Raw genomic sequence first — 24,509 nt, forward strand, 5'->3', positions numbered from 1 at the left:
TGAATGAAACCCTTATCCACTAATTCCTGCAACTGAACTTTCAATTCCCTTAACTCGGCGGGAGCCATATGATAAAGAGTCAAGGAAACAGGATTAGTACCTAGAAGTAACTCAATAGTGAACTCCATGTCTCGATCAGGCCGCAAGCCAGGTAAATCCTCAGGAAAAACATCGGGAAAGTGTCTAACTACCTTCACAACCTCAACTCTACTAGGAGCAGCCTCATCCAACACCACATGAGCTAAATACCCCTAGCAACCTTTAGACAACAACCTTTTCGCTCGCACAGCAGAAACAACGCCATGTCTCACCCCACTCTGCTCACCCACGAAAGTAACCACAGGTAGTCCAGGACGATGGAACGTAACTATTTTCCCGTAACAATCAATATTGGCACGATAGAAATGCAACCAATCTGTGCCCAGAATCACATCAAAGTCAACAATATCTAACGGGATAAAATCAACTGGCATAACCACATCCTCCACTATCACTGGACACCCTGGGAACACACGATCTACAATACATCTCTCCCCTCTAGGCATAGCCAACTCTAACTCATACCCTAGAGGTGTGGGGCGAGGTTGCATCATTTGAGCAAATGTATGAGAAATCATGGAATGTGCAGCACCACAATCAATTAATACTCTAGCTAAATAACCAAGGATATTTAACGTACCCATAATCAAATCCGGATTGTTCTGAGCGTCCTGCAGAGAAATGTTGTGAATACGCCCCTAGGTTTGCTGTCGTCCACCTCGACCTCTGCTCGTTTGACCACCACGACTCTGAGTACCACGCCCCTGACTGGGCTGACCAGACTGCCTCGAAGACCCCGCACTACTCGAAGCGATCTCCCCCTGCTGAATTTGTCCTCCCTGGAACCACTGAGAACCGCATGTTGGAGCTGAAGGATACGGCATATAGCCACCCAGATACGGAGGATAACCACCCTGAGAATATGGGTCCTGGGGATATTGATATTGTCCCGGGGCATAGGGAACAGCATCACCCTGATAGTAGAAAGCACCACCTCGGACCGACTGACCATAACTACCCGGACCTTGAATCTGCTGAATCGGCGCAGGTGGCGGCAAGAAAGTCTGATGCGGCTTCTGCTGCTGACTCTGGGGACAATTCACAGCCCGATGTCCCATCTGCCCACAAGTAAAACAACCACTGCTGCCACGCCTACACTCACCAAAGTGCCGATTATTACATCTACGGCAAAGTAGGGCCCTGCCTCTACCACCATCACCCTGCCTCTGGCCTCTAGCACCACCAACGAACCTACCTCCACGTCCCTGACCAGTGGCGCTGAAACCACCGCTAGAAGAACTCGAGCTAGTACCACCCCTCTTAAAGTTCTGAGTCCGACGAGGCCCGAGCGACGCTTGACCTTTACCCTTATCATCTTTCTTCTGATTACCATCTTTCTCTTCCTCATCACTCTCGCTCGACATATTTTCTGAATCCTCGACCCTCAGCAGAATCTCATAAAAATCCTGGTAGGTATCACAATGAGTAGTGGTCGTCATCGAACGCCATTTCTTCTTAGTGCCTAAACGAAAACGACGAAGCATCTCCGCCGAATTACCAGCTATCTCAGGATGATAGCGAGACAAATAAGTGAACTTCCGATAGTACTCATTCGCTGTCAACTTCCTCTGTCTCAACTCAGTAAATTCCTGCTTCTTTCGATCAATATACTCAAGAGGCACAAACCTTCTCCTGAACAATTCTTGGAAAACATCCCAATCAGTCTTTTCCGCTGTAGTCAAACGACGAGATTCCTGCTCCCACCAGGCCGCAGACTCCTTGCCCAAAAACCACGAGGTCGTCTCTACCCACTTCTCAACAGGAAGATTCCCCTGACTGTTCAAAACACGAAAAGTCTTCTCAATATGCTCTAACCATCGCTCTGCACCCTCATGACCCTCGCTACCTTCGAACTTATCCAACTTCAAATTATACATAGTCTCCAGAGGAGTCCTCTGGGGAGGGTGGATCGCCGACTGAATAGCTGTAGCGATAGCTTCCCCCAACTGAGCAATATCGGGGAAACTAGGCTCAGCAGAGCGACGTGGTTCCCGACGAGGCGGCATAGTTCTGATAGAAGACACCAAAACCATTAGAATACTCACAAAAGTACAGGACTGCCAAACCTAGGCTCTGATACTAAACTGACACACCCCGATCGAGATCAGGGTATGCTGGCCGTCGTGGAAGTGGCGTAACCATGTGCACAGTGCGGAAGCTAATAAAATAATAATGTAAATAGTACGAATAAATAAAAACTAGCATACATAAGGTAATAGAACAAGTGCTAGCGTAAGTGAGACACAGGTTCAAAGCAATAAGCCTAAAACAGTCCAAAAGAAAACGACGAAACAACCGTACACCCGAAGGTGGTCCTACACTGGTGATCGTCTGTCAGATATGCCGGGAAAACCCTCTGGGAAACCACCAAATGTGCTAGCCAACTAGAACCTGGAGGGGCGCAAAACAAAAGCGTGAGTGCGCAAAAACAAAGTTTTTCGAAAACCATTTGATAAATAAGTTCTAACCCCTCGTCGTAAAACCTGTATACTTCCTAGAAAATAGAATATATATATATATATATATCATGCTCGAAAAGCGTGCCATGCGATATGCCTCTAAGTAACATACAAATGCTCAGGGATATGCCATACCAAGACCTCAAATAAAATGTAAGTGCTCAGGTAATATCACATCCAAATCATATAAACTGTCAGCCGGAGTCACCTAACATGACCTGTACGGCTGAATCTAGAGCTCAAATCTCAATCTCACTATCTATACCTGCACACGAGTCGGAACCACCTAAAGTGGTCTGTACGACAGGCATGGGTGTAATATAAATACGCTCTAGTGCTACGATCACGTGAAGGCTGGGCGAATATTCGCGGGTCACCTATGAGTTGGAACCACCTAAAGTGGTCTATACGACAGGACTGTACACCTAACTTTGATCCAAGCTGAGCGTGTGGTGCGGGAGGTGAACATCACATGAAGGACTGTGCCCTACTCTGGGCGGGAGCACTGACACCGGGGGTGCAGGTTACGAGCTCTCTAAGTCTCTAAAGTCATTACTGAAAGTAAATATAAAGTCATACTCACCTGGCACTTACCTGTGCGTCCGCAGCATCAATTCACATGCATATATATATAACTAATAATGCATGAATGAACGACAACAATAAACATGGCAATATAATGCAAAAACATTTTAATTTCATTTTCTGGGAAACGTATAAGTATATAGGTATATACAGAAAACCGAAAGCCCACTCACTGGTAAGTGGAAGGGTCGTAGCCCCCCTGCCTCGAGTTACCACGCTCGTCCTCGGGATACGTCTCACCTATATGCGAAACAACTATAAAAACGTTAATTTTAAAGCACATATCCAACCTTTAGAAATAACTTCTCATGCATTGCTCAAATGGGGTGTATGAATACACCAACGTGATCTACTCAACCTCAGGAACATCCCCATATTTTTAAAATAATTTTTCACCGTCGCACGTGCCCCCACGCGCCGGCCACGCGCAGGCACGTGCCTGGCACGCTGACGGCATCAACTGACGCCGTTAGGAATATTCCGTTATCCCTAACGGTTTCCGTCAACGGCGTCAGGAATATTCCGTCAGACTTGACGGAATATTCCGTCGTCTTCCCCGGCGAGCCTCCGGCACCGTTGTCGGCGCCGGAAAACTGGGAAAATTTTAAAACGTCCTATCTTCTTCGTTTTTCAACCAAATTTCACGAAATTGGTACCAAAATGAAGCTTACAACGAGAAGAACACAATCATACCACTTTCAAGCACCAAAAACCATTAAATCTCACCTGGAAAATCACCCCAACTCCGGCCAACTTCGAAACTCGTGATCCCGACGTCCAAAACCTTCAAACGAACCACCCCGAGCCTCTTTGGGACCTCACCATGCTTCCTACAAGCTTGAAATTCCCTAAAACGTGAGAATTCACGTGTGCATGAACAGTACCCAAAATCGGGCATCGTGAGTTCGACGTGAAAACGAAGGTATTCTTACCTGAAATAGGTATGGTTGGACTCCTACGAGCCTCACGAGTTTGAATATGTGCTTGGATTCTTCGATCTGTGGAGGTTGATGGGTGTATGGGTGTGTCCGTACGTTTCAAAGGAAATGGGAAAGGAATGGGGACTCGGGACAGTGTGCAGGAAACATGAGGAAAGGTTGTGGAGTGTGGGAAAGTGTGTGTGGCCTACAACATGCCAACCAAACTCAAAAACAACCAATAAACTTAAAGAAATCGAACTAGGGGCAATTTTGTCTTTTCACACATACGTTATAATATTTCTGGGACGGGCTGTCACAAATTGATTGGGAATGAGTTTTTTGCAGAAAAAATTTAAAAATTGGCAGAACAATTTTTTTTCCTTCAACCGGATTGAAAGCCCCATCAAGGTTTTTATCAAGGCCCATTGATGGACCCTATCCTCTTTTGTGTACGTATCTTTCTCATCTTAATGCATATCACACTCTTTTTATAAATAAAAAAAAATAGTCATTATAAGTAAAAGTATGATCAATTTTTAGAAAATTTTATTTTATGAGCCCATTATAAATTTCTCGCTCCACCACTAAACTTGCAATCATATATGAGCCTCATATGGGAACTTCATGAGACTCAATATATTTTAAAGAGTATTTTCAAAATACAAATAATGCTTGTTGAAATTCATGGTAACTTTTCCTTTCCCTTCAAAACCATTTATTAATTGAATTAAAATTCTAGTTAAAATGAGTATTTCAAAATACAAATAATGCTTGTTCAATTCATGATAACTTTTCCTTTCCTTTCAAATCCATTTATTAATTGAATTAAAATTCTAGTAAAAAACGTTGGCTGGCACTATTGCAACCATTCCTCTCTTCATTTGATTTTTTTATTTTATTTTATTATTATTATGAGGATGAAAAAGATTCGAAATTATTACAATAATTAAAGGGAGGGGGAGTTTCGAACCCGACACGCAGGATTAAAAACCTAACACTAGAATATTAAACCACATGCTTCATATTATTATTATTGTGCCAATTATTTCGTTAATTCTCCAACTTTATATACATAGTAAATCTCCAAAGTTTATGATCTTTCTTTCCTACACCGAATGGAAGATCCACCCTTTTCTTTTCAAATTGATCCAATATTGATCGGAGTTCTTTTTGTATGCTATAATTATTCTCTCTCCATTACAAATTGACTAATTTAAATATGGGGAAATTAAACTTTAAAAAAACGAAAATAATTAATCTACACAGATTTGTAATGATCATCATTTCTTTTGGTAGGAAATAACTGAATATGATTCATTCAATTTCTATTACTTTATTCATATGCCAATTAGAAAATAAATAAAAAAGCAATAAATACAAGACAATGTAGGGAATTTGAAAATGAGCGGTGGCAAGTTCAGCTTTCTGGGCATAACATTTGTGCAATGGTGAACATTGTTGGCAAAGGATTATACTGGTTTCTTGGTTACCTCCAACGTGTGGATACTGGTTTCTTGGCAAAGGATTATATAACGGATTCACTGTTTTCGTGACATTTTATTCATTAATAAATTGTTATATAAAGAAAAACTTACACATGATAACGTATCTAATTAAGCGCATAAATCTTATGTAACAATAAACTCATTCTATATATAACGACTCAGGCTTGATGGACTCACTTTGCTAATGTTTCAGCCCAAATATTTTCATTAATTGGTTTAATTCCTGTTAATTTTGAATTACGCATTGTAGTGTTGGATTCACAAACTTTTTAATTCTCCACTTTCAATTGAATAAACAATGTGGTATGTATTTCAAACAAACAAGATTGAACATCTAATTAATGATTTGTTCATCTTCTTCTGGCAAGCAAGAAAAAACTAGTTATGCGATGCGGCCATGTTTGAATTGCGCGACATAAACCAAATTTTCCAATCGCAAATTTGGTGATAAATAAATTAATTTCAATAAGTGAAAAACTCAAATAGATTACATAATTTGATTTTTTTTTTTTTAAGGGGATTAGCTCGTGGGTAAGCTACAGTAATCCACCTCTTCGGAGGTCGAGAAGACTTGTAGAGACAGTTCAATCATCATCTGACTACCATCGTGTGATTTACTATCACTAAAAATCGAACCTATGATAAGGTGTGTGGAATGCGAATCTGAAATTGGTGAAGCATTTGTAATTTCAAAATTTCCCCCTCCATACATATTTATTTTTATCAAACCCTCCGTACATATAACAATTGGAAAAATTAACTTAATTAATATGGGGTAAAACAGTAGTCTACGATTTTTTATTTTATTTTATTATTATTATGAGGATGAAAAGGATTCAAAATTATTACAATAATTAAAGGGAGGGGGAGTTTTGAACCCGACACGCAAGATTAAAAACCTAACACTAAATTATATATGCACTAGAATATTAAACCACATGCTTCATATTATTATTATTGTGCCAATTTTTTCGTTAATTCTTCAACTTTATATACATAGTAAATCTCCAAAGTTTATGATCTTTCTTTCCTAGACCGAATGGAAGATCCACCCTTTTCTTTTCAAATTGATCCAATATTGATCGGAGTTCTTTTTGTATGCTATAATTATTCTCTCTCCATTACAAATTGACTAATTTAAATCTGGGGAAATTAAACTTTAAAAAAACGAAAATAATTAATCTACACAGATTTGTAATGATCTTCATTTCTTTTGGTAGGAAATAACTGGATATGATTCATTCAATTTCTATTACTTTATTCATATGCCAATTAGAAAATGAAAAAAAAAAGCAGTAAATACAAGACAATGTATATAAAGTTGGCTTTCTGGGCATAACATTTGTGCAATGGTGAACATTGTTGGCAAAGGATTTTACTGGTTTCTTGGTTACCTCCAACGTGTGGATGCTAAACGGGTGAATGATCAACATATATATATATATATATATATATATATATATAACGGATTTACCGTTATCGTGACATCTTTATTCATTAATAAATTGTTATATAAAGAAAAACTTACACATGATAACGCATAAATCTTACGTGACAATAAACTCATTCTACATATAACGTCTCAGGCTTGATGGACTCACTTTGCTAATGTTTCAGCCCAAATATTTTCATTAATTGGTTTAATTACTTTTAATTTTGTATTACGCATTGTAGTGTTGGATTCACAAACTTTTTAATTCTCCACTTTCAATTGAATAAACAAGTGTGGTATGTATTTCAAACAAACAAGATTGAACATCTAATTAATGATTTGTTCATCTTCTTCTGGCAAGCAAGAAAAAACTAGTTATGAGATGAGGCCATGTTTGAATTGCGCGACATAAACCAAATTTTCCAATCGCAAATTTGGTGATAAATAAATTAATTTCAATAAGTGAAAAACAAATAGATTAGATAATTTGATTTTTTATTTTTTTAAGGGGATTAGCTCGTGGGAAAGCTATAGTAGTCCACCTCTTCGGAGGTCGAAAAGACTTGCAGAGACAGTTCAGTCATCATCTGATTACCATCGTGTGATTCACTATCGCTAAAAATCGAACCTATGACAAGGTGTGTGGAATGCGAATCTGAAATTGGTGAAGCATTTGTAATTTCAAAATATCCCCCTCCATACATATAACAATTGGAAAAATTAACTTAATTAATATGGGGTAAAACAGTAGTCTACGATTTTGGTCGCAATTAATTTGAAGAGTGAGATGGAGATCTTGGTGGTGTTGATTTAAAAAGGAGGCCTCCTCATCGGACGGTGTTGGTGAATAGCGCCATGCAGCAGTGAAAGGGTGTTGTGTGCAAACTCTGGTCATCTGGTACTTCTATTTATTAAAAAATTAAGACGAAAAAAAAGTGCAAGATAACTATTTTGAAGTGTCAGTAGCAATTATCTGAGAATAAAAATTAAGAAATGTGGTCAAGTTCTTCAAATCTAGTTGAATTTGCTAAACCATCACCTGTTAAAAGAGAAAGAAAAGAAGTTATAAACATTACCAAAATTGTATCAATCTTAACGAAGACATCAAAAAACAAAAATTGGAAAAGAAAATGAAAATTGTTTGAAATCAAAATCAAAATCTCTAATTGGGTGGCATTGATGCGAGAATTATACGCACACAAATTAAACCCTCTTTTTATCAATTGTAGTATAAGTATAAGTAGGGATCGTTCTAGACCGGGGATTAGGAGGGATTGCTAAACACTTGGAAACGGACTTAAAAACTCAAAAACAAAGTTTAAAACACTAAACTCGACTCAAAGAATGCAAAACTAAAAGTTAAAACACTTAAACAAACCTAAAACCCAAAACAGCAACTAGAAGACTCAAAACTGCCTAAAAACCACTTTCTGGGCAGTTTTGAGCACCTACACTACTTTGGACGAAATTGGATGAAAACTTGAATCAAAATACTTAGAAACACAAATCAAAACACTTTCTAACTAATCTAAGACAATACAAAGACTCAAAGGACTCAAAACAAGTTCAAAAGACTCAAAACTGCCTAAAAACACTAACTGGGCAGTTTCTGACCTTAAACACAAATTTGGACGAATTTAAGATTATAGGTTGATTCAAAACACTTTAAAACACAAATTAAACAGATTCTAAACACTATAGAACAAGAAAGTAAAGGGGGGGGGGTTTTGATTTGACGAAATAAAACTAAATGAACAAAGTGCAATTAAAACAGAATGTAAATATGAAATTGATGAAATGGAATGAATGGATGCTAGCCAAGGGGTTCATCTCCACACATGTTACACTTGCATAAATAAAAGATTTCCAATTGCATTTCAATAAACCATGAATTCTCAACACCCCAAGTTAATTAGGTCCGCTTAAATTAACCTTCAAATCTTCCTAACGTTATTGAATTGGATGATTGCATACGACAACCCAAAACATTCCCCACAAGTCCCCTACATGATTGCATAATAGAGATACAAGCAAGAATCATTACGCTCTATGAAAATTATAAGTGTTAACAAGGCATTCGTTACTATGATTGCATGAAACTTATGCCAAGAATTCGTTTAACGCGATTGTTTATAAGCAACCTCCACTACTTGTGAATATAAGTTCATAACTATTACGTGAAACTCCCTTATATTCTAGCGTCATATTCATGCATGAAAATTAAGTGTGCACTCTCAATAAACATACATAAATAGGTTATCAATCAAATAGTTAAACAAATTGAATTCACAACTTATGAAACGCAATTAGAAGTAATCAAATCAAAATGCAAGCATAAACATATATTTCAAATCCCCCCCTAGCCAAGGGGGGGTTTAGTTCCTCATGATACAAAACAAAGAGTATTGAACTTAAATATTGAAATCAAAGAAACACCTAAACATTCCAACAACTCAAACTTGAATTGTATGAACGTTTAGGCCCTCTTATCTTCCTCTTCGTTGTAGCACAAGGTCTAAGGATAGTTTGATGGTGTGAATGGTGTGTTTAGGATAGGGATGGATGTAGGGGACTTCAAGGCTTATTTTTGGGCAGAAAATATGAAGAATGGTGAACTATGGATGTGTTATAGAGAGGGGATGAATTTCTGGCGTGAATGGTGAATGAAAATGGGAATGAATGCAATGGATGCTTATTTATAGGTGAATGAAGGAAGAAAAGAGGGAATATGACAGCTAGGTTGTGATGATGAATGCATGTGCAAAGTTGGTTGAATGATTATGGGTGCATGTGGCTGATTTATATGAAGGGAATGGGAGAGGGAACATGACAGCTAGGTAAAGTGAATGTGGCTGCATGTTTGAATGATTAAATGATGCATGTGGGTTGGAAATGCATGTGCAATGATTCTTTGGTGCTGAAAATGCATGTGTAAGCATGTGTTGGCTGATTTAAAGAATGTGAGGGAATGATGAAAGGGGAAACATGACAGCTAGGTTGGTTGGTGGCTGCCATGGATTAAAGGGTGAATGCATGTGGCTGATTTAAGTGAATGATTATGGGTGATTATGATAAGTGATAAGTGGTGATGATAAGTGTATGATATGTGATTATGATAAGTGATAAGTGGGGATGATAAGTAATGATATGTGATTATGATAAGTGATAAGTGGTGATGATAAGTAATGATATGTGGGAGTGTGGCTGAAATGAAGGAGTGGAATGTTGGAATGTTATGCACGGCTAAGGATATAGGAGAGGTTTAAATGTCCTAAAACTAAAGGGAACAAGGTTCCAACACTTTGGTCTTCAATTAGGTCTTCAATTTCGTCCAACACTTTGGCTCCAAGCATAGGCTATCCATCCTTAGCCCAAAAGTGCTCCAAAAGTCTCCAAAATGCATCTTTTTGCTCCTTTAGCCCTTTGGACCTACAAACCCACGAAAATAGCTTAAAGTACTAAAATAACTAAAGAAACATAACGTAAATGCACGAGAACAAGCCATTTAAGTCGCATGAATATGCTCCTATCAGGCATGAAAGGGAAAAGGGAGAGACTCTCAGCAACAATAAAAATGAGTAGCATGGGAGAGAATTCATGTTATGTCATCTTCTTAATTTTATGAAGAAGAGAACATGGACATAGATTGTGAGATCGCCCTCCCTACCACTCATCTTCACTGACCTCTGAGAGATTATCTCTCATTTCAACTTAGCAAGTTCTAAGAATGTATGTCGTGGTTACATGGCCTTAATTTATAGAAACTCAGGGGCACACAGATTCATAATTCATGAACTCCATGTCACTCTCGTAACGCTACCAATCTCGAGAAAAACATGTGCATTCACGTGATAAGAGAGATGAAACATTTTAATTTGACTTGACAATAAAAGAAAATAATCTAAGAGCCATAAAGGTTGGTGAGTAAGTTGTCAGTTTCCTTTTCCTTATGAGACCCATCAGGACTGGTGACTAGAGGCTTGGTTTAATGTACTTGGATCTGATATCTCGTAGTTGGATTCACCTTGCACATTTTGCAGCCCAAAAAATTTTCAACTAATGTCCGACCTTATCATAAGCATAGTTCAAAGCATGTGATATTTTATTGGATATCGTGCTGGATTTTTATCCATGCCTCGACGATTTGATGTAGTATACTGTATATGCAATACAAGGAAAAAAAATATTGTTCTCAATTCGTAAAGTTCTAAGTTTTGTTCATACAAATCACCTCTTTTTATGTCGATGGAAATTAATCGAGGTTCATTACATCGCATGTCTCTTGAGCACAACAGGTACAAGAAGTTTCGGAACCGGAAGGCGATGTTCTGTCCCTTATTCGTAATTTTTTTCACACATACCGCAAAGCTTTTGAAATGAACAAACCAACTCGTATATGTTCGCTTCCGACCTAGGGTATAAGAACAATAGATCCAGATGTTTTCCTGTTCTCAAGGTCTGCGTGTGCCTGTGCTGCGTCAGATAATGAGTACGTGTGATTCACTCGAACCCGCAATATACCCGATGCAACATTAGCAAATACCTCTCCTGCAGCCTCTAACAATTCCTCTCGAGTTACAGCGTAATGAAAGAGTGATGCGTGATTTATACGCACACAAATTAAACCCTCTTTTTGTCAATTGTAGTAAGTATGTAAGTAGGGATCGTTCTGGACCGGGGATTAGGAGGGATTGTTAACCACTTGGATTTGACTTCAAAAACGTAAAAACAAGTTTAAAACACTATACTAAACTCGAAGAATGCAGAACTAAAAGTAAGAAAGATTAAGACTAAAACTTAAACAAAATATGGGGGGGGGGGGGGATTTAGGTTTGGACGAGATTAAACTAAAATGGATAGATTGCAAAGAAAACAAATTGTAAATACGAAATTGACGGAAATGAATGGATGGGAAGCTAGCTAAGGGGTTCATCTCCACACATGTTATACTTGCATACAAAACGATTTCTAATTGCTTTTCAGTAAACCATGAATTCTCAACACCCCGGGTTAATTAGGTCCGCTTAAATTAACCGTCAAGTCTTCCTTAAGTTAATGAATTGGATGATTGCATACGACAATCCAAAGCATTCCTCACAAGTTCCCTATATGAATTGCATAATAGAGATACAAGCAAGAATCATTAAGCAACATGAAAACTATAAGTGTTGACGAGGCATTCGTTACTATGATTGCATGAAACTTATGCCAAGAATATGTTTAACGCGATTGTTTATAAGCAACCTCTGAAGGAAGATTTGTGAAAAACATGTTCATTTAAGCAACATCAATAGCATGCAATTAACAATTAAAGGCGGAATCATGCTTGTATGCACTTAAAACAAAACATTTACCCATGAAATTCAAAGCCTAGTAGATAGGTGAACCAAGACTCAACTCAAAACAAAGTGAGTTGAGAAATCAATACCTTTGTAGATTCCTCTTTGCATAAGCAAAGGCTAATCACCCAAAGAGAGGGCCTTCATTCCTTGCATCTTAGATCCATGGATTTGGATGGATGAAAAGGTTTCTCCAAGTTCCCAAAATTGAGAACCTCTAAGTCTCCACACCAAGGTAAGATTGAAGAAGAAATGAGTGACCTTGAGGAAGTAAGATTGCTAGATGTTTTCCTCAAGGATGGCCGAAATTTTTAGAGAGAAAAGAGAGCTTGTGTTCTCATCCTTTCCCCAAAATTTACCCTTAATGAATTTCGGCTATTAAGTCATACTTATTCCTTAATTCATTTGAGTGGCAAACTTGTAAATAAGTCCAAAACCACTCCTTCTCTAACATGGCCGGCCTTAGGGATTTATTGGGCTATTTGGGCCTTTGTGAATCATTATTCATTAAGTTGTCATACAACTTAAGTCAATGGACTTGACGTTCGAAGCCCATTGGGCCTCAAGGTCCAAAACTATCCCGAGGTCTTTTAACGAACTTATTCGTTTGATTAATAATCATATTAATTAATCCTTGCCATAAATAATTAAACCATTTAATTATTCTTACTCATCTTCGTTGAATCTTCAATCTCTACCTTACACGGTGTACGATCCATTAGGTTCCTTTTAGCGAGGCAGTGGGCGATTCAAACTCTTTCAAATCGATTGTGAATTGAAACTTACTTTCAATTCTCCCGTTAGTGATAATACACTTTTAGGGCTTCCACAAACCATGGTTGACGCCTAGCAGCATGTCATGGTTACCCAAGCTAATCAAAAGAGGTGGAGAACCTATTCAGTCTTAGGATTACAAATGCAATACGGTCTTTCTCTAACACAATACTCTCGATCACATTGTTTGGTTTGATAGTTTATTCATGTCTACTATCCAATGTGAGTCTTGTGCTTATATGATTACCTTGAACGTGATTTGGAACACATTCCTAAATCTCATTCATACTTTGGCCAAAGATTCAAAATCATATCATAGAGTATTCTCCCTCAAACAGTTTGAAGGTTAGAGATCCCTTGTTGCGCATTCACTTGCCTCCATGGCTAAGTGGCTTAACCCCAACGATGCCATGGACACCCTCATGATGGAGTGACTTTGACATAATCAAAGATTAATGACCTAACCACAAGACAACTGTGATGCCTCAGGTCAAAAGACTAATTTGCATTATCCCAACCATGAGTTCTCATGTGACATGAATATGAGAACTCTTCGTTGATCATGTTCAGTGAACTCATTCTCTATTGAGCACCTACGTACTTGTCTTGATGTCACACACACCAATGACTCGAGACTAGTCACTCTCCCTGAGAGAAGACATAGCACGTACTGATCTTAACGGACTGTCAATGCCCAATTGACAATCCTATGATCAGGAACGTTTAGGATGTGTCAACGAAAGAATGGTCTCATGAATCTAACTTCTTTAGATCGCATTCTTCCAATCACATATTCCTTGGACTTATCGTTTAAGCATATAACATTTATATGAGACGGCTCAAACAATAATATTTGCCCTTAATATTAAACTAGATTAGTTTAACATGTGAAATGTCCATAAAGTATCATCATATGATTGGTTTTAGGGCACATTTCCAACAATCTCCCACTTGCACTAGAGCCAATCAGCTTAGTCATCAGTGATGATACCTCTTCTGTAGTCATTTCATAAATGGCTGAGTAGTAGGCCTAGACAATGGATATCTATATGTTATCCATAGAAGCAACCTTGAGAATAACGACGTCACCATTATACATGATTCTCAATCATGTGGTTCAGTCTCTCATTTGAGTTCGGACCTTGATGAGACCTTGATTCCCTGGCTTGAGCTAACACCCCATTAGTGTCATACACTTTCTGGTTGGAACCGAATGGAGAGTTCATGAATGAACTTTCCCATCCAAACAACAATGTTGTAAGCTTCTATATGGCAATATATTTTGCATACATGATGGAATACATTAAAGTCATTTACTTTTAACGTTTCCACCCAAATATCTCTTTAGTCATAATAAAGAGATATCTCATTATCACTTCATTCATAATGAAGAGATATTCTATGATGGATTAGATTCATAATCTAATACATTTACGCTTCCATTACGTTACTCTAATTCTTCCTCATTCTTGAGGAATCCATCCTTAGTATTTCTTAAATACCTAAGGATTCACTTGACAGTTGCCATGGTTTGCCATGGTTCTGATCCTGGGCTTGCACTGATATCATCTTGTACCGTTCTAGGTACAACTTATATCAATGTTTTTCATACAATATGAAATACATAAATCACCTTTCTGCGTATGCATAAGGGATTCTATTTACACATTATTTCTTTGGGAGTCAAAGGGTACATTCCCTTTGAGAAGAACAACTTCCTAGTCTCACTAGAATTGTCATTCTAATTGAAGTTTATCATCATATGAGAAACTTCCTAGCATCTCTTGTCTATTTTAGGGATTGATATAATCCAATTATATCTTGAAATCTATCATTATAGATTTCCATCCCATGTATATAGACTATGTCTCCCATATACATTCTATCATTATAGAATGTTTAAAGTCATAACTTTAACGATGAAGAATTCCTTTCATTTTCAAAATTAATATATATCATGTATATATATTCAAATTTAGGAATATGATCAACTCCCACTAATCTTTTGTTAACCTAGTAAACAAAAGATTCATTTACATCTTTATGAGAAATCAAACAATTGATCTTTTTTCATAAGACGCTTATAGCTCCCACTAGCTTGCTAAGATCCATGATGGATGGATCTCTACAACTAACCTGTCTTGTGATTTATAGTTTTAGACATATATTATCAAGACTATCTTAATAATGGTTTCGGAAACCCATAGTATGTCCAAACCATTCAACTGAGACAGTTTATAAATCCTTCTGGACTACCTTGGAGCTTTTGGTATAGGAACTAGGTTGTCTTAGAAGTATATATCATATATATATATATATGGGTAATTGATAATGTCCAACGAACTAAATCTTATTCATGTTCATTCTTCTCCTAATGGAGAAATTCATTATCTTACGATGCTACTTTCCTTGATATTTTTCAAGGAAATTAATCTAAAGTGTTACTTTTTCCTTGGATCAAATCTAAGGAGGTAAATACTTTAGACGTCTTACTCATCTACTTACATTTCTTGAATTCTTTGAAACCTTTTGCAAAGTATTCGGACTTGTGTTTATTCAAAATAAACTATAGTCCAACCGAGAGTGATCTTCGGTGAATGTCATACAACATGAGTAGTATTATGTTGTGGACAAGTGCCACTAACATCTAAGTGAATTAACCTCAACAACTTTGTGATTCTTTCTTCTTTCCAAAAGAATAAAGATTCGAACATTTCGCCTCTATACAATTTTAACAAGAAGGTATTGGATCCGGATCTAACGATCCAAAGCATCCATCTATGACCAACTCGTAACTTATGTTTTAGAGGTATCACAACTCAGTTGGGATTAGTCACTACCTTGCAACCTTTTGGGTTTTAAGCATCGTTATATTCTTAAACAGTTAACACTACCACATCATCTCTACTATAGAGACAACCAATTAAATTACAATGATCTAATTATTGATTAATAAAGAACAATGTTTTGTCAAACAAAACATTCATCCATCTCTACTATAGTGACGGTTTTAAGTTCCTTAAAATTGGAATGTAAAGACAATCTTTAGTATTTTCCAATTTCTTTGGTAGTTCATATGAGGAAGTAAGTACAATCCGCTTTCGCAGAGATCTATATTCGATTCACGTTTGGAATGTGAAGTACTTTCTCTTCTCTCATTAATCTTTTACTTCTTATTAGCACACTTTTACAACAATTGTAAAACATAGTTATTAATACAGAATCATGCATTCAAGTAGAAGAACCAACTGTTATGAACTTTTCAAGAACATTTTACAACACCTTCAAAAAGGTGTGTTCTTGACACTTGCAAGACATTTCTTGCAAATACCCCTTCCAATGTCCATCCTTTCATAAAGAAAGTTTGTTCCCTTGGAGTTATTTTGCCTTCTTCATTTGACTTCCCTTTTGATTACAATAGTCATGGTCCCTAAACTCCCACTATCTCTCTTGAAACTCATTTCAAATGTGTTATACACATCAAACGATTTGGAGAGCGTGCGGTTATTGTTCACTATATAGTTTACAATAAACTTAGTGAACCATTAGGATAGGGACACAAAGGTGAAGTCTTTGCCTAGTTTCCGTCTCGTTAAGTGGTTTAACACTTCAACACTCAATGATTCAAAATCATCATAAGTCCATATAAATGGACTATTTTTGTCAACCAAACATTATGTTCTAAACATAATAACAAACTTTTAAGAGTTGTTCAAGGCAACTCTCATTTCTTCATACAACAATTTGTAAGTGAAGAATCATGGCACATAAAGCGTCCATGCCCTTGTGCTTACTTCAAAAGTTCCTTGTTTATGTAACAAAGAAACAAGCACTAAAGTTTGTGTTGATTAAGGGTTGTTCAAAGCAACTCTTATTTCTTCATACAACAATTTGTATTTGAAGAATTATGACATTAAAAGTGTTGTCCTTCTCATGTTAGACTTATCTAACATATTCTTCCAATGATACATTATCAATAGGAAGATTGTGAGGATGAGACTACTTAGTTACATCTACAAGCCATTAAAGACAATCTATGGGATTGTAGAACTAAGTCCGGAAATTAAAGCATTCGGCTTTTCTTTGTCAAGTTTTGGATAGCGTTTGCAAATATATTGGTAAACAAATACATAACGAATATAAATTGATTGATTTTAAGCCATTTGATTCGGGTCTTTAAATCAAATAGCACCACCCACTATTTTTGGCAAATTCCATATCCCTCATCGGAATTCGAGAGTTTTGTTGAACTCTTAGCGGGGTATGGGAGACTCACCATTACCAAGCCCACCTCACGATGATACGATGTTGGTTAGCAAAAATAATGATGAGAGAATAACGCTTTACTCATTTACAACGTTTGTAATTACCCATCTTGTTTGGCCTCTAGAGAATGTTGCCTCACGATGATACGATGTTGGCACTATTGCACTTAGTTAAGTTATTCCCACCATGCTTAGTTCGTGTAGGGGTTCAAGAATAACCTCACGATGATACGATGTTGGCTATCCTCGTTGCCTACACTTACCTCATCATATGTTTATGGACTCCTCCTGAGTGTAAGCATGCACTTTGTACTCCCCCATGATAGGGTGAAGTCGGTGTACAAGTCACAAACGATTGGAGCCCACCACGGTGGAAGGCCACGAAGAGATATTCAAAGCATCTCTCGCTTATCAACTTAATAATGGTTTGTTGAGGGTTTTAGGTCTCATCACATAAATATTCATTTTAATCTAATTAAAACAATTTTGGTCCTATTACAACTATTGGTCCATTTGATTGATTTAGTTGTATATAATACTCCCACTAAGCTTTTAAAATGGTTTTTAAAGCAAGAGTATATGATACTACTAACATAAGGTTTGCATTCATTGATGGACTATATAGTTGCCTTAGGGCCTTAGGATGACTATGAACCTTTGATTCGATTCAACACGAGCCTAGTGTTGAATCTCGGTCTAGGGATGGTGATTGATTTTAGTTACGCGTTTAATCACATTAAGGCGTGTTGTCTTATTGGGCGTTGGACCCAACTACTCCTTTCATGCATATCGAATAAAACAAGAAAGGAGTACTTCAAAGTAAATAAGAGCTTATGCTCTTTTACAACAATTGATCAAATCAAATTACTTTAAAGTAAAGAAGAGCTTATGCTCTTTTACAACAATTGATCATATCAAATTACAACCAAAATTTAATCTACACATTCCCATGGTTCAAACAAATTTGAAACGGTCTTTCACATAGCTCAATTATAGTAGGCTTAGGTTCATAATCACCCTTTCTTTAATTAATTAACGCTTTAACTAATTAAACTTGAATGCAACATTTTCATTTGGTTTTTGTATCCATAGAATTGATTTAAATGGAGCTAAATGAAATGAAAAACCAATTCTCATTTAAAGAGACAAAACAATTTTGTTCTCTACCTAATTTGGGCCAAAATGCTATGACCTCAACTTTTGGGCCATTTTGCAAAACTTAAACTTTTGGGGTCACTTTGTAAAAAACACAAAAGTCCACTACTTCATGTAATTACAACTAGAACCCAAAAAATTTCCACAAAAGCTAAAACTTCGTTAAAGGAGCAAAACAATTTGTCCTTTTAGTGATTTTGGACCTTTACGTAAAAACGTAAACTTTTGGGTCAAAGTACAAATACACAAAAGTATCAAAACTTTATGTAATTGCATGAAAGCCCCACAAAGACCCTAATTGAGTAGGGTGGCCGGCCATTTGAAACAAAGTATAAAAAAAATTTCAAAGTTTTGTAAGTGGGGTGTGTGAAATGGAATAAATCATTACACACCAACCCACTAAAATTTCTTTAATTTTTCAAAATAAATATCTAATATATTTAAACATAAGAAATATTTCAAAACAAAAACTTTATGAAATAAATCAAAACTTTGAATCAAAACACCAAACCTTTTGTTCTTGGCAAGAACATATCAAGAACAATGAAGAACATTCATGAAAACCCATAAGAGCTCCATGAACATTCTTCATCCAAAAACATACCAAAACCACTCAAACTTAAGGGAAATAACATACAACCATACTAGGGTACATAGGGGTTCCAAAAGTCACTTTAAAACACTTTTAACAAGTCAAACTAGAACCCAAAAAACCACCCTTTGGATTTGGCCGAATTTCCCCAAAAACATGGCACCAAATTTTAGCTCCAAAATTCATGCTCATATGAACTACATCTACAACATTTGAGATGGCAAATTTTCTAACAAAATTTACATTCAAAGAAGCAAGAATAAAGCTTGTAACAATTACAACATTCAAATCACAAACTATGAACTACAAAACCCAAAAGGATTCACCAACTAGTAGACTTAGGCTCTTGATACCACTTGAAGGAAGATTTGTGAAAAACATGTTCATTTAAGCAACATCAATAGCATGCAATTAACAATTAAAGGCGGAATCATGCTTGTATGCACTTAAAACAAAACATTTACCCATGAAATTCAAAGCCTAGTAGATAGGTGAACCAAGACTCAACTCAAAACAAAGTGAGTTGAGAAATCAATACCTTTGTAGATTCCTCTTTGCATAAGCAAAGGCTAATCACCCAAAGAGAGGGCCTTCATTCCTTGCATCTTAGATCCATGGATTTGGATGGATGAAAAGGTTTCTCCAAGTTCCCAAAATTGAGAACCTCTAAGTCTCCACACCAAGGTAAGATTGAAGAAGAAATGAGTGACCTTGAGGAAGTAAGATTGCTAGATGTTTTCCTCAAGGATGGCCGAAATTTTTAGAGAGAAAAGAGAGCTTGTGTTCTCATCCTTTCCCCAAAATTTACCCTTAATGAATTTCGGCTATTAAGTCATACTTATTCCTTAATTCATTTGAGTGGCAAACTTGTAAATAAGTCCAAAACCACTCCTTCTCTAACATGGCTGGCCTTAGGGATTTATTGGGCTATTTGGGCCTTTGTGAATCATTATTCATTAAGTTGTCATACAACTTAAGTCAATGGACTTGACGTTCGAAGCCTATTGGGCCTTAAGGTCCAAAACTATCCCGAGGTCTTTTAACGAACTTATTCGTTTGATTAATAATCATATTAATTAATCCTTGCCATAAATAATTAAACCATTTAATTATTCTTACTCATCTCCGTTGAATCTTCAATCTCTACCTTACACGGTGTACGATCCATTAGGTTCCTTTTAGCGAGGCAGTGGGCGATTCAAACTCTTTCAAATCGATTGTGAATTGAAACTTACTTTCAATTCTCCCGTTAGTGATAATACACTTTTAGGGCTTCCACAAACCATGGTTGACGCCTAGCAGCATGTCATGGTTACCCAAGCTAATCAAAAGAGGTGGAGAACCTATTCAGTCTTAGGATTACAAATGCAATACGGTCTTTCTCTAATACAATACTCTCGACCACATTGTTTGGTTTGATAGTTTATTCATGTCTACTATCCAATGTGAGTCTTGTGCTTATATGATTACCTTGAACGTGATTTGGAACACATTCCTAAATCTCATTCATACTTTGGCCAAAGATTCAAAATCATATCATAGAGTATTCTCCCTCAAACAGTTTGAAGGTTAGAGATCCTTTGTTGCGCATTCACTTGCCTCCATGGCTAAGTGGCTTAACCCCAACGATGCCACGGACACCCTCATGATGGAGTGACTTTGACATAATCAAAGATTAATGACCTAACCACAAGACAACTGTGATGCCTCAGGTCAAAAGACTAATTTGCATTATCCCAACCATGAGTTCTCATGTGACATGAATATGAGAACTCTTCGTTGATCGTGTTCAGTGAACTTATTCTCTATTGAGCACCTACGTACTTGTCTTGATGTCACACACACCAATGACTCGAGACTAGTCACTCTCCCTGAGAGAAGACATAGCACCTACTGATCTTAACGGACTGTCAATGCCCAATTGACAATCCTATGATCAGGAACGTTTAAGATGTGTCAACGAAAGAATGGTCTCATGAATCTAACTTCTTTAGATCGCATTCTTCCAATCACATATTCCTTGGACTTATCGTTTAAGCATATAACATTTATATGAGACGGCTCAAACAATAATGTTTGCCCTTAATATTAAACTAGATTAGTTTAACATGTGAAATGTCCATAAAGTATCATCATATGATTGGTTTTAGGGCACATTTCCAACAACCTCCACTACTTGTGAATATAAGTTCATAACTATTACGTGAAACTCACTTATATTCTAGCGTCAAATTCATGCATGAAAATTAAGCGTGCACTCTCAATAAACATACATAAATAGGTTATCAATCAAATAGTTAAACAAATTGAATTCACAACTTATGAAACGTAATTAGAAGTAATCAAATCATATTGCAAGCGTAAACATATATTTCGAATCCCCCCTAGCTAAGGGGGGTTTAGTTCCTCATACGTACAAGACAAAGAGAATTGAAATTAAACATTGCAATCGAGGAAAAGCAACACCTAAAAATTCCAACAACTCAAACTTGAATTGTATGAACGTTTAGGCATTCTTCTCCTCCTCTTCGTTGTGGCACAAGGTCTAAGGATATGTTGATTGTTGGATAGTGTTTTAGAGGGATGGGAAGTGATGGGAAATGGAAGTGAAGATGCAGGAAATGGAAGTGGGACTCACGGCTAGGGAAGAATGGATGTGTTTGTGGTGTGTTGTGTATGAAAATGAGATGTGAATTGAATGATGCAAATGAATGAAGTGTGTGTGGTTTATATAGGGAGAGAATGGGTGAGAATGTGGCTGCAATGCATGTGAAAAACAGCTAGGAAAGTATGGAATGCATGTGAAATGTAAAGGGAAAAGCTGGAAATTCTAGGAACCCACAGCACAAAGGGATTTGGTTGCTGGAATGGGTTGTTTTGCACGGCTCAATGTTGGAGAATGAATGTGTGGCTGCATGGTTGAATGATTAAAGTGCATGTGGGGTGTAATGCATGTGGTTTGTTTGATTTCTTGGTGAGAGGATGCACGGCACAAGGGATAGAAAAGGGGTGAATGGTGTGTGTAATTGCATGTGAAAGCTGGAAATGCATAAGTGAGCTGGAAAGCAAAGGGATGCACGGCATGGATGTGTTTTGGGTGCATGTGTGTGTATGTGTGGCTTAATGTTGAAGTGAATGAATATGTGGCTGCATGTGGGTTGGAAATGATGAAGGAAATGCATGAGTGACAACTAGATATGTTGATGAATGCATGTGTTTGGTGGGAACAAAGGGGGAAACAAGGCACAAGGGTGCTTGAGTGAATGATTGAATGTGCATGTGGATTAATGAATGAATGGTGGTGTAATGATGAAGTGTGATGGCTGAAAATGGCAAGGGAAGGCACGGCACAATGTTGTTTTGGTTCTTGAAATGCATGTGAATGCATGTGAGTGCAATATGAAAAGAATGACTAATTAATGTATGTAGGGTGCAGCTAGGTTGGAAAGGTGTGGATTGTGGCTGCAATTTAGGGAAAGGAAATAGGTTTAATGCATAAATAAAAGGGCAAAGCGGCTGCAATGATGAAGACAAGCTGGAATTGATGTGGAAGGCACGGCAAAGGATGGTTTCTTGATGGTTTTGGGTTTGTGATGCATTGTTTGATTGGGCTAGAGGTTTTGCATGGCTCAAAGGTTTGTTTGATTGGGCTAGGCCCTTTGTTTTATGTCCCAAAGAGCATACAAGGCCTTCAAATTCGTCCATCCTCTTGGCTCCATGGATAAGCTATCCAATCCATGCCCAAAAATGCTCCAAATAGCCTCAAAATGCACTTTCTTGCTCCCTAAGCCCTTAGAACCTGAAAACACACAAAAGAAGCATAAAGGACTAAAATAACTAGAGAAACATAACGTAAATGCACGAGAACAAGCCATTTAAGTCGCATGAATATGCTCCTATCAAAGAGGCTAGGCCGAGTCAAGAAAAGTGATTTCGCTGCAATAGCTGATAACGGAACTGGATCAGGCGCACCTGATGACTGCCCAAAACTCACCATGTATCCCCGAAGTTTTAAGACTTCCAGTGATCCCTGAAAACAATACCTCCCGATAAGAATTCATAGTCGAAAACATTACTTATCTATTAGATGATGTCAATGTTGGAGTTGAGTAGTTTGGATAAATCATGACACGCTTATGAATATAAGACAAGTATAACTTACCTCAAACGTATCCTTCCCTACAGAATCGTAGACAACTTCAACCCCATTGTTGGATGTTATTTCTTTCACACGAGTGACAAAGTCCTCTTCCTTATATATTATGACGTGGTGGCATCCATCCTCCTTGGCCTGAGCTGCCTTTTCTTTAGTTGATACAGTCCCAATGACAGTCGCACCAAGGGCATTAGCCCACTGGCATAAAAGGGATCCAACTCCACCAACTGCTGCATGAACAAGGACTGTGTGTCCAGGTTCGACCTGTATAACAAAGGTCGAGTCAGATCTAATAACAAAAGCAACAAAGGTTTCAATTTTTCAAAACATTCATGACATTAGGAAAAACGATGGCCATCATTAGGCATGCAATTGTAGAATGAAGATATTTTGAGATTAACAAAGCACTTCACTTTTCACACTTAGCTGTGATGCTTTTCTTATTTCCGCAGACTGTACATCATAACGGAAACAAGAAGCGTACCACAAATGAAAAAGTGAAAGAGAAGGAATGGCAGTTTTCCTTGTATCAGATATTTAAAGGTACACTCAATTTCATTTACTGATTTACATTTGCTGGCACTGACCAGTATTATTAGTAACAAATATTCACCTTGACAGGAACAGTGTGTGTATGAAACAAAGAGCTCCACAAAAACATTCTGCAATTCCACATTTATTTTCAAGAGAGATTAAAAAAAGCAGATGCGGGTACATGTGTAAAACTACCTTGAAACAGCGGCGTAGTAGAAACTGAGCTGTTGTACCCTTAAGCATGAGGGAGGCTGCAACTTTAGGATCAATGGAAGGAGGAACAGGCACAGCTCTGTTTGCAGGAAGGATCTGCTCTTCTGCATATGAGCCCATTTGCTGACCAGCATAGGCTACAAGATCTCCAACTTGCCTGCCGGTTAGACCTGGTCCCACAGCTGTCACGATTCCACAAGCCTCGACACCTGAAATCAGTTTTGGTTTATACATAAATAGGGTAACTAGTAACTACATCCAGTGCCCGATAAAGTTTGAGATGTATATATACACAATAAAAATATCGGTGGGAACTGTTATCTGATTTCATGCTCTGCATTCTTGTTTTTAAGTTCATCCCAATCATTCCCAACCATTTGTCGAAATTTATACTCACCGGAGAGGTTACCCAAAATTTTTAATAAAATTTGGATACAAGATAATCTTGGTTGAAATGCATCTCCATAATCTCAAAAATGAA

The 24,509-nt window shown here is 37.4% G+C and overlaps 1 protein-coding gene across 1 annotated transcript; it reads right to left on the reverse strand.

The window, feature by feature from the left end:
- Positions 1-840: 840 nt before the first annotated feature.
- Positions 841-24,268, reverse strand: LOC125473963 (2-haloacrylate reductase-like). Its single transcript, XM_048577391.1, has 5 exons — positions 24,011-24,268; positions 23,288-23,545; positions 23,010-23,155; positions 1,636-1,875; positions 841-907 (listed from the first exon to the last, which is right to left on the reverse strand). The coding sequence occupies exons 1-5, from the start codon at positions 24,260-24,262 to the stop codon at positions 841-843; spliced, it is 963 nt and encodes a 320-aa protein (XP_048433348.1). The 5' UTR covers positions 24,263-24,268.
- Between the last annotated feature and the right edge of the window lie 241 nt (positions 24,269-24,509).

This window comes from the organism of the source record quoted next, unplaced genomic scaffold, assembly GCF_019419815.1.
Source record: "Pyrus x bretschneideri cultivar Hongxiangsu unplaced genomic scaffold, Pyrus_bretschneideri_v1 Contig110, whole genome shotgun sequence".
Taxonomy (NCBI): Eukaryota; Viridiplantae; Streptophyta; class Magnoliopsida; order Rosales; family Rosaceae; genus Pyrus; species Pyrus x bretschneideri.

Bases quoted from the DNA above. Each gene is read 5' to 3' on its own strand.
- LOC125473963 (XM_048577391.1), bottom strand. From the start codon at position 24,262: ATGTATAAACCAAAACTGATTTCAGGTGTCGAGGCTTGTGGAATCGTG. The intron at 23,546-24,010 runs GTAGTTTTACAC...TTTGTTATACAG, and splicing joins TACTACGCCGCTGTTTCAAG to GTCGAACCTGGACACACAGT. The intron at 1,876-23,009 runs GCGACTTAAATG...TGTTTTGAACAG, and splicing joins TTTGATAGGAGCATATTCAT to TCAGGGGAATCTTCCTGTTG.